General features: G+C 37.2%; 1 protein-coding gene across 1 annotated transcript; it reads left to right on the forward strand.

Annotated features, from left to right (window-relative positions):
• The first annotated feature begins 239 nt into the window (after positions 1 to 239).
• Positions 240 to 9189, forward strand: th2 (tyrosine hydroxylase 2). Its single transcript, XM_044107844.1, has 12 exons — positions 240 to 954; positions 2324 to 2501; positions 2572 to 2660; positions 4005 to 4072; positions 4148 to 4198; positions 4271 to 4416; positions 6055 to 6190; positions 6267 to 6336; positions 6440 to 6496; positions 6891 to 6986; positions 7063 to 7196; positions 8864 to 9189. The coding sequence occupies exons 1-12, from the start codon at positions 553 to 555 to the stop codon at positions 9027 to 9029; spliced, it is 1593 nt and encodes a 530-aa protein (XP_043963779.1). The 5' UTR covers positions 240 to 552; the 3' UTR covers positions 9030 to 9189.
• Positions 9190 to 11601: the final 2412 nt, after the last annotated feature.

The raw sequence follows: 11601 nt of genomic DNA on the forward strand, positions 1-11601 counted from the left end.
TTAATGTTTTTATTATGATTTTCTATATTTGCTTAAGAAATTGTTCAATTAATTTTTTTTTTAAAAACAATAATAATAATAATAAAAAAAAAGAGTAAAAATCCAATCAGTCCAAACTGAGACCAAAAATAATTAGGGAAAAACTTCCAGTTAGATGAAGACAGATAAAACACAAATAAAGAATCTAAACGTGTTAAAATTTAATTTCCAGAACATTTTTTAACAAATCTAAAGTTTGGACACTGACTGAGGGAAAATAAAGTTTATTTAAATAATCGTTTATATTTTATATTTAATCGTTTATATTTTTCACCTCAACTTAGATCTCTGAATAGGTACAGAAAATAATTAGTTTTACACCTCAGAGAGCATCAGTCTTCATTTACCATTTATTTAGATTTTAAAATAAAAATATAAATATATGAGCATCTACACTTAATGAAACAGAATTTGTGTAACATTTATGTAACCGATGTTTCTGCTTGAAAACATCTGTTAAATTCACCTGTTAAACTGGGTTTTCCTCTCCAAACAAAACCCATAAATAGAAAAATGACGCACGGGTCCCCAGAAAAACCAGACTCACGTGTTGCGCCTGCGCAATTTACCTCCATCAATCCGGTTGGAGCGCTTATTAAACCCCGACCCGCAGCGGCAGCGGGGATGAAGACGCACCGCCCGCTCGCTCCGGTCACCGACGAAGCTGCAGCACAGCGCGGACACATGAAGACTGACGGCGCGACGCAGGCGCTCTGCGGCAGGAAGCAGAGCTTGATCGAGGATGCGCGGCGGGAGCGCATCGGCAGCGGCTCCGCGGGGCCCTGCGCGGGGCCCTCACGGTCCGGAGACGGGGCCGTGTTCGAGGAGAAGGACGGCAGGGTCACCGTGAGCGTCCTGTTCGCTCTCAGCAACGAGAAAAACTCCGGATTCTTTCAAACTGGGAAAATATTCGAGGTAAGATAATAAAAAAAGTAATTTAATTCAATCCTATGTTACTGCATTATGACTTCCTCGTATAAATTAGATTTTTTAAAACCTTTTTTATAAGGTGAAAATCCAGCTTAAAGTAAAGAAAAATTAAAGAAATATTTATTTTACTGAATTATTAATTACATTGCTTTATTTATTACTGAATTATTGCATCATTCCATTTTTATTATTTGTGGTTTTTATCTGTGGTTTGCACTTTGGTGCAGTTAATATCTGCTTTTAAGGTGCTTATAAATAAATTGACATTTGTTTTGATCATGTTATTAGTATAAACGGTTCATTTATTAGAGCAAATTTAAGTTAAATCTAATCCTATTAAAGATCAAGAACTGAAAACAAATATTTTATTTTATGATGAAGCTGCAAAGGGGTTTGACAGAAAAGTTAAATGTAATGAATATTCATATTTCACAATATTAGCATTTTTCTAAAATACTCACTAATTGATCGTTTCATCCACATGAAACGTTTATTTGAAACTTGATTCCTGATTTGTTTATGAATTTTATTCTCACTGAATCAATGTACTTGATTATTTGTGCTGCCACTAAAATTGCTATTAAAAACAAATCCATTGCTATATTTAGAGGCTTTTAGGTCAAAAACAAACACTAGAAAGTCTTGATATAATCTCGAAGAATTTCTGTTAAATTTTACAAATAAAATGCTAAAAAAAAATTAAACAAAAATGAAAAAAATAGGAAAAACAGTAAAATACTGCCAGGAACAACTTAAAAATAATTTACTTTAAATCTTTTTACAGTCGTGTAATGTGATTTTCAAGCAAAACTTTAGTAATCACTGCTAATTTGACTATTTCTGTGATTTAAGTTCAATTTAATTCAGTTTTAAACCATGAAATAAAGTTATTTTGTGTACTTTGTAAATGTAATTTTAGCTTAAGAAGGACTGCTTTATATTTTCTAGAACTGCAAAAAGTTCTGCTAGTTCAAAATGAAAATTAAAATAACTTCTAAAAAAATAGAGTAGAATATTTGAAGAGTTTGCTTTCACAATTTATTTAATTATGCAAACATTTTGTTTGTTTATACTGACTGAATTGTCATCAAAATCAATTAATTCAGAATCCTGCTCGAAGATTTGTATGAAAAGAAATCCGACAGATGTTAAATGGGCCAAAAACTCCAAGTGTGGAAAGTTAAAATCATCTAAGAAATTGAAGACGGCTGCAGGTATACCCTAATAAAGTCGAGAATCAAACATTTGAAATTAGAAAAATATTTTTAAAATATCCAATTTCCTGCTTTAGCTGTACAAATCCAAAGCATTAAATGGAAAAGCGAACATTGTGTGCATGTTTCTGGTCATTTAGACGTTTGAAGCCAAACTTCTCCATGTGGAGAGTCGGCCCAGGAGGAAGTCCAAGTTCGGCGGACTTCCTGATCTGGAGTTTTTCATGAGCTGTGAGGTCCACCGCTCGGACCTGGACGTGTTCATCAACTCGCTGAAACGGGTCGCCGATGATGTTCGCGCCGTACCCGAGGAAAAAGGTAGGACCCCACAGGCGGGATTTAATATTTAGACTCTTTACTAATTTATTTGTGTTTCCGGTCTTTGCAGCTCCCTGGTTTCCTCGACAGATTAAAGACCTGGACAGATGCAACCTGCTGATAACGAAATTTGATCCAGACTTACACTGCGATCATCCTGTGAGTGTTTATGTAAAATAATGTGACCTATGTCTGATATTTATATGACAGTCTGAACAACACATTTTGGATTTTTTTCAAATGTGACCTGAATTTAAACAGCCAGGTCGCGTTCATTCGACCTGAACGTCATTGATACTCGACAAACGTCACTATTCTGCGTCATGATACTCGCAAGGGGGAAGAAAAACAACCATGGCGGATCATAATGAGGATTAAATTGTTGATGTGCTGGTTCTGGTCGGACAACAACTTAAAAATCATAACACATGCTCCACCGTTAGCGTCCATGTTTACTTACGCAAACACTGAGCTCCTCTTCTTCTTCGTCGTCTTTTTGGTGACGGTTGAGCACGATCTCTTTGTGTGATGTTACTGCGCCCTCTACTGCGCATGCGAGACACTTTCAAGTCGCTTGCAGTTCACACCGGAGATCACGTACCAGTCGCATATATTTGAAAGTGACAAAAAATAAAAAATCAGATTTGACAAAAAAAATGGGAGTTGGGTCACTTCAGGCTGCAGTGTGAATGTAGCCTTATTTTTCTCCCATTCAGTTCTTAAGTCGGCGTTGGTGAACAGTTTTAAGGTCCACCAACACTTCTTTATGGACTTTGGTTCCCTTTCTTACAGAGATTACAGAAAAAATGACTTTCAACAAATCTACTTACAAATACCAATAATGTCAAAGAAAATTTATGGTTTAAACTCTGTAACAGCAGTCACAAAAGAATCAATAGTCAGCAATGGAAAGACTCAAAATTTGATATTTTCATACCTAAAATCTGTAAGATTCCTCAGCAGCTTTAAAATTTTAAACTCAAATTCAAAAATACTTTATTCATCCCAAAGTGAAATGAAATGTAACTTTGAATTAATGAGTTACAACAACATTTTTGGGATTGTCCATTCATTTTTAAATACTAATCCAAAAACAAGCACTCAATAATATTTTACAACTTTGGAAAAAAAAAATGTTAAAAAGGGAAGTCCCTTCAAATGTTTGGTTTTATTTGCTGCTGCCTTACGTTTTCAGTGCTGACCAAAGATATACTCTATGTATGTTATTGTTAAATGCCAAGAAAGTTACAATTGTCAAATTGGAAGATTGTGAAATCCCCAACTGTACAGACTAAAAAATATAAATGTGATGGATATGATATTTTCAACCAGAGATTGAACATGTTTAGAGTATACCAGTTCTGTTTTGAATTGTGTAAACCTAAATAAAAAATTACAAGTAATTTCGACTCATTGGGGGAAAATAAACTAATTTTGCACAGACGTTTCTGCTCAAAGATTAAATCTAGTGGTAAATTAATCTAATTTCCTTCTTTTATGCAGGGATATAATGACTCGGAGTACAGAAAAAGACGAGCTGCCATCTCCGAACTCGCATTTAGATATAAACAGTGAGTAAAAATTTCTTCATCCGATATTGGTGATAAATTAAAAAAAGTTATTTCCTAAAACTGTCTCTGCTGCAGAGGCGACCCGCTGCCCACGGTGGAGTACACAGCAGAAGAAATATCCACATGGTGAGCTACAAACGCTGTGCGATAACGGTCTGAAATGTGACAGAAGAGGTTACGTTTATCTGCTGCTTACAGGAGGAAGGTTTACCAGCAGCTGAGGAGCGTTTATCCCAGTCTGGCCTGCAGGCAGTTCCTGGACAGCCTACAGCAGCTGGAGGACGAGTGCGGCTACGGAGACGATGGCATCCCTCAGCTCCGAGACGTGTCGGCTTTCCTGAAAGGTCAGAAAAAAGAAACGATTTCTCTGTTCTCTGGAAAACAAGGAAAAACATCTGTGTGTGGTGTTTTCCATCAGTCAAAGTCAATGTAAAAATGATCTATATGGCACTTTAAAGAGCAGGTTTAAGACTGCGCCAAAGTGCTGTATGAAAACGATAACACCATAGAATAAGTTGATGAAAAGAGAAAGAAGAAAAATACTGAAAACAATAAAATAAATAAAAATAAAATAATAAGAGCAACAACAAATAGCTAAAATAAATTAATTAAATTCCAACAAATAAAAATACGTTTTAAGAAGCGATTTAATATAAATTTAAAGTATTTGTAATTTTTCATCATATTAGTCAGATAAAATTAGACAGATACGAACAACTAAAAGTTATTCTTATCTTGTTGCCAATTGTGTCTGGTAGTTTTATTTTTTTTTAGCCCTAAATGCGTTGAAATGGTAGTGAAACATACATAAGCTTGATAAATAGTGGTTATCAACCAGAACAGCAATATTAATATCGGATATCGATATCAGCCCATATTTTCATATCAGTTAGAAATTAGAAATCTAAATTAAATCAGCTACTGTTTCTCAAATTCAGGGGGGGAAAAACAACGCACAAGAAATTTAACAAACATTTTTATTCATAATGTTAATTTTCATAGTTTTCTTTTATGTTACATGTACAAACCTCAGCCAATTTTAATGAAAATTCAAATGAAATATATATAAGTTCATATATAAAGAATTTATATAACAGACCAGCATTAATAATCGCATAGTACTGGACAATCAATTAAATTAAAAAATAAAATAAAAAACAAGTTTAAAAGAAAATCAGGTGTACTAAAGGTTTATGAGGTATGAAAACATTTGCAATGTATACATATCTCTGTGATCAATCAATATAAATGCATAAACATACAGAAAAATAATCAGTTTTTCCTTTCACTTAACTTTCCTCTTCGTTTGTGCTTGTATATTACTGAAAAATTTCCAGGAAATTGTCACAAACGCTTGTTGAAAGTGATGCCAACTCCTACCTGCAGGTGGCAGTATATTTTACTTTTACCCTTATGCCTCTGCCTTACTTGATGTCAAGTTCTGGTCTGTAATCGAGTAGTAAAAAGTCACATTTACCATCATATTTTTGCAAAATTCCTCTGTAAATATTTCTAAAATAGCAATGTTTTGCAAAATATTTCAAAAGAAGTTAAATTCTGGACGGCATGATTGTCGTGAAAAACTGGTGAATATGATTATTTTTAAAAACTTATCAAATGCAGAGACAGTTTTAACAGTTATCAATACTTTCTGTAACAACCGGCCCTTTATGAACATTTGTGACCTTAAAGTGGCCCAAAATGAAAACAGGTTTTGTAGGGTTTTCATTTTGTTTGGATGGACAGGTGGAATGGGATAGAAAACTCTTTAAGGCAGTGGAAAATCAAAGGAATAGTAGAAATGCAATAATTTTTCCATATTCCAAAAATAATCCAGACCTAGACAAAACTTTCCAGGACATTTTTTCAGGCTTCTTTCATGCTAAGGGTCTTAAGATATTCCAGTCCCAAGCCCCTAAATACAGAAAACATCCACTTTTAAAAATTTGTGACTTTTGTCTACTTTCCCTCTGTGTGTTTAGAGAAAACTGGTTTCCAGCTGCGTCCAGTCGCCGGCTTGCTCTCAGCCAGAGACTTTCTGGCCAGTTTGGCCTTCAGGGTCTTCCAGTGCACCCAGTACATCCGACACCCGTCTTCCCCCATGCACTCCCCTGAACCGTGAGTTAGTTTTCCAGCATCAGACTCAATAAAGCATCTGTTCAGCTCACTAACTCGGTTCAATCTGCCCTGACAGAGACTGCTGCCACGAGCTGCTCGGGCACATCCCCATGCTGGGAGATCGGGAATTCGCACAGTTTTCCCAGGTAAATATTCCCATATCTTTTTATTCTTATCAGTCAAGCTGCCTGTTTTTGCTTAGATAATTTCTAACAGTTTTTTTTCCACACTTTTTTTGTCTGTTTCCAGGAGATTGGACTTGCCTCACTCGGAGCTTCAGATGAAGAGATTGAGAAACTTTCAACGGTAGGAAAGATAGGACCGTCTGCTGCCATCTAGTGGCCAAACACAGCAACTACACTTATGCACATAAAAACTATGTTGATGTGTTTGATTTGTAGATGGAGGGGAAAAAAGGGAGTACGTTTCAGAGAAAAAACACCCTCAAAAATTCTGAGATTAATTTAAGAAATTTCCAAGAAAAAACTAGGGCACTTCTGAGTTTGAAAAATAAAAAAATTCCAATACAAAAATTACATCTGAGGAATTTTTAAAAGACAATTTCACAGAGTTTTGGCAGAAATTTTCAACTTTACAAGATTAGACATTTTCATGAGTTTTTTTCCATGAAATTTATTCTTTTTTCTTATTCTTCTTATCTACACTGGCTCTAACACGCCATCGTACCTCTCCTCTCCAGTTATACTGGTTCACTGTGGAGTTTGGCCTCTGCAAGCAGAACGGTGAAGTGAAAGCTTACGGAGCTGGTCTCCTCTCCTCGTATGGAGAGCTTGTTGTGAGTTTCATTTCTTTTCTTCTTCACACAAAAGTAAGCGTTTGTTTGTTGTGCTGATGGTCCTTTTCCCCCTCAGTACGCCCTGTCAAACGAACCCGAATACAAGCCGTTCAACCCAGAGGAGACGGCGGTACAGCCGTATCAGGACCAAACCTATCAGTCGGTTTACTTTGTGTCTGAAAGCTTTGAGGACGCAAAGGTGAAGCTGAGGTACGTATGGAGGATCTTTATGATAAAAGTTTGTAGAGAAGCAAATAGAGGTGGAGATAATTAGACTATCTGCTAATTAAATCCCTGTCCACCTCTTGTCACAGGGAATAATCAGAGAAGCAGTCAAGAAAATTAAGAATCTCATGTATTCCACCAGTCTGTCCTCTACTGAGATAGAGAAAAAAGCTATAGTCGTAACAAATCCACAAGTAGTCTTGTGTTCTGTTGGTCATGTAGGGAAAATAGCAAACGTCAAACTGAACACACCAAGAAACATGCTGTGGGGAAACTTTTCTTAAGGAAGGGGAGAGAAGTTGGATACAACCCGGGTAGGATCAATGAAAGTACTGAGATTAGGTTCCTCTTTCCAGCAGTATAACAAGAGATCCCATCAAGAATCTTTGGCAAGACTTGGAAATTGATGTCCCAGATCTCTCCCCATTCAATCAGATGAAAATTGGGCTAATTTGGTAAAAGGAATGGTCATTTTACTGCATAAAAACTGTTAAATTAAGTCATTAATTTGTACAAATTTTGAAAACAATGCCTAATTTATCTCAAACGTCTATGGCCATTTCCTTCCTTTTCAACCGGGCCGATCAGCACAGAATTAGTCGTGAACAATGGAATAGATTTTTTGCGCCGTTTTACAATTGTAGCTTGCCTGTAGTTTTAGCAATGGCAGCAGAGGAAGTGAACCAAGCCATTCAGTCCATGTAACATTAACAGTCATCTTGTTTGGCTTGCTGCTTCACTCTTTTCACATTACAGGATGGTCGTTTACAGCACAGGTAACTTCCAGTAAGCTTCATAGAGTTAAACTGGTGCATTATATACGTCACAGCCAAACGTTAGCAACTGGGTAAAATTTAAAACTTCAACAGAGTCCATGCCTCCAGAAGACAATCGTTTCTCAATAAGCGAGACTCCAGACCTTCTGGCGGAAGTAAACTATAGAATAAGAGGCTGGTTTTCACCAGGCTACAATTCTACACTACTTTCTTCTGCTCTATGACATAAAATCCCAATAAAACACATGGAAGTGAGGAAATCTTCAGGGAATCCAAGAGTAATCCACAAACATCTCCTACATGGGAGATTGGTCCAGAATTATGTTGCCACCAGTGCAGAGATTGCACAGGACTGGTAACAAATGGCTACATGTAAATTTAGATGAACACCAAAGACTTGGGGGAACAGCCGGAAACTGGTAACTTCCTGACACAAACCATGTATGAAGTTCCTTCTCATCCCAGAAAGAGGGATTCCTTCCATTTCTGAGACCAACTGCTTCCATAAATGAAAAGAGAAGTCAAACACCATTCAAGAACAATTTCTTGGTGACAAATTGGCCTAAAAATTAGAGAGTGAAGTTGATCCAAAAAAAACACTACACTAGTGTAACTAGCAAAAACTTTGGCCACAATTGATGGAGACTATAGTTTCTACCAGTGAGGAAAGCAATAAGTTGTCCATACCATTTGTTTCTAAGCAGGCATAATATGGGCCAACCATTGATCAGTGAAGCTATCTAAGGTTTCTGGACCCAAATATGCATTGGATGAATAAATTACCCTTCTTTTCTAAATCATTGATGTATTTAACATACTGTAGTCGTTTCCTGAGAAACGAGATGTAATAGATATGAATGTATTTCTTTCTGACAGGAAATACTCTGCTAACATCAAGCGTCCCTTTGCAGTCCGCTACGACCCTTTCACTTGCAGCGTGGAGGTTCTGGACCAGCCATGCAAGGTCCAGAATGCTTTGATCCAGGTTCGAGAAGATCTCAAGACCCTCCACAGTGCTCTGGAGAAGCTCAGTTCATCCTAAGATCAAAACTGGATCATCATCAGATCCCAGAAACTTGAAGAAAGGCCAATTGATGATGTAAACTTCCCCAATCGTAGAAAATCTTGACTAGACTTTTTTGATATGTGTATGAAAAGTAAAGATTATGTAAAAGAAGAAATAAATGTTTATTTTCATGAAATGTGCCCTCAAAAGTTCAGTTTTTACATTCAAAAGAGGCAGGAAAAGTTGCTGACGCAAGAAGAGTTGAAAGAAAAAGAGGCTTGTAGACCATTTTCTAGCTTCTAATTCCAAACCAACTGTTTTCATTTGGGAAATTCTTGGAAGCCATTTGTCTTTGTGTGTTTTTAAGCAAAGGGAAGGAGCTAATTATGAATGATTCGAGTATCGTATTGCCTTTCTGCTGGATGGGGTTAAAGCCAACAGTGAGGCCCAGAACATTATCAGTACCAGGTCACAGAGACCTTGCAGAGAAACCGCAGCACGGTCTGCAGAGCTGCGCTGCTGACAGATGCTCTTCTCGCTTCGTTTCTCGCTCTGCGTGCGACTGGAGAGTTTGTTTTTTTCCTTCTTTCTGAAAGAAGACCAACATTTGATCTCAGGCGACAGTGCGTATCGCACCAGCTCTCTCCAGGGCTGTCCCTCAAGAAGATGGATCATCTTCATCTGCTGGATTCATGAAGAAACTGCATCATCAAGACGTCAGCCGCAGTGATTTGGGAAGAGTTTCTTTTCCCATAATTGGACTCCACAGTAAATCAAACCTCCCTGGGAAAGCCTGTGTTTGCAGAAGAGGAAAAGATCTCACACTTTATACTTTAGTGAATCTCGTTCTACAATCATTCTCTCCCCAAAACCCACAAATCCTCCACAGAAGTTGTGTTTTCAGGATGTGAATCCACAGTGCACTAAACAAAAGCAGGTTGCTGCAGCAACTGGAGAACCACAAGGAGAGATTCAGTTCAGTTCATGTGCCTTTCATGCGTCATCCAAGAAAAAGTGTCTCTTGTTCTGATGTCAGGGCAAGCCCATCTTAAAGCTGGCTAGGTTATTGCCCCTGGGCTGCAGACAAGGTCATCAAGTTCACTTTATCCTCAGGGAAATTATCCATCCATCCATTTTCTTGCACCCTTACAAAGACAATGGGGCAAAAGACTGATCAAGTATGGCTAGTTTGTAAGAGCAAAATCTCTAAATGTCAGTAGAATTTAGGATTGCAACGCTGCATCTGGATGAACAAGACTTCTGCAGCAATCTCCTGCAGGCAGAAGAAATAGAGATGTTTGATGAAAATGCAGAGTAACATACTTGGAGAAAACCAAACACCCTGCAAAGGAAATTTTTTGTTGAATGTAAATGCAACTGAAAAGATCAATGGTGATGTCAATTTTCTGGCTGATCATCAATATACATAAAGCCTGACTTAATACAGATTGTTTTGTCTGAAAGATCACCAAGTCGCCAACAGTGGACTTTTGGCCCAAACGTGATGTGGTGATCGGCTCAGCGGTGTTTAATGGTTGAATTGTGGGATATACATGAGTTTTACATAGATTTAAATACCAGATACTGTGAAGGCCAGACTCTTGGTGGCAACAACTTCCATCAAGTGTTTGTGAAAACAAAAATTTAGTCGCACTCTTCCTACTTGAATTGGTTTAATTCAACCAAAATGAAGGTTTTTTATAACCTAAACGGCCTGTTGAAGGTCATACCATACAGTCTCAATTGAGACTTTGATTTAGCCACTCCAAAACCTGTATAAGTGTTTGTGTGTAATGGCTCTCACTATGATTCACTGGAGTCCCAAATGCTTTGAAACAACAGATGTGAAAAAATCTGTTTTTTAATTTTATTAGATCAGGACATGATGAGTTACTTTATGAGATCTTTAACCCTATTTTGTGTTGGTTCAATTTTAATTTCTTGATCCTACAAGTTAATTAAATGGCAGGTGATCACATTTTCACATAGGCCTAGGTTGGTTTAATAGGCGACAGCATTTTGTGTTTGAATAATATCAAAATTTTACATCTAATCATGCCTTAAAAATCCCAAACTCTTCCGTGGACTGTATATGAATAATGTATCTTTAGTTTATGCAGTTTATCTGATCAAACTCCACACAAAAAGCAGTGTCAGCTAACTATTTTTCCCATTGATTCTCCTCATCTGATCAAGATCAAAATGAATCGTTTCATCCTGGGAAAGGTCTGCAAACAAACCAGCTTCAAAGAGCCGTAATCTCCATCTTCTCACATCCCGATCCTCATTATTTCTGTTAGCTCTTTTTGTGTTGAGTCACGGATTAAAGTTATCTGAGGGGAAGATTAGAGAAAAGCCAGTTTTGAGGAAGCCTGATCTCACTTTTATCCCATTTCACAGTTTGTTATTAGTGTGCACACCAAGGCAAAGGTTTGAATTGCTTGTGAGGCATGAAAACTTTCTTTCAGATCAAAAAGGTAAGCGTCCGAGGACGTGCTTACAGGAAAGACCAGAAGATGGTCAAAAGAGGCGTTGTACAGATTGTGGGCAACAGATGGCGTCCATGAGTCACGAGATTCAAGAGAAAACATTGGACTCATTCAAACAA

The sequence above is a fragment of the Gambusia affinis genome, linkage group LG23 (genome assembly GCF_019740435.1).
Source record: "Gambusia affinis linkage group LG23, SWU_Gaff_1.0, whole genome shotgun sequence".
Lineage (NCBI taxonomy): Eukaryota > Metazoa > Chordata > Actinopteri > Cyprinodontiformes > Poeciliidae > Gambusia > Gambusia affinis.

Bases quoted from the DNA above. Each gene is read 5' to 3' on its own strand.
- th2 (XM_044107844.1), top strand. From the start codon at position 553: ATGACGCACGGGTCCCCAGAAAAACCAGACTCACGTGTTGCGCCTGCG. The intron at 2,661-4,004 runs GTGAGTGTTTAT...TCTTTTATGCAG, and splicing joins ACTTACACTGCGATCATCCT to GGATATAATGACTCGGAGTA. The intron at 6,191-6,266 runs GTGAGTTAGTTT...CTGCCCTGACAG, and splicing joins CCCATGCACTCCCCTGAACC to AGACTGCTGCCACGAGCTGC.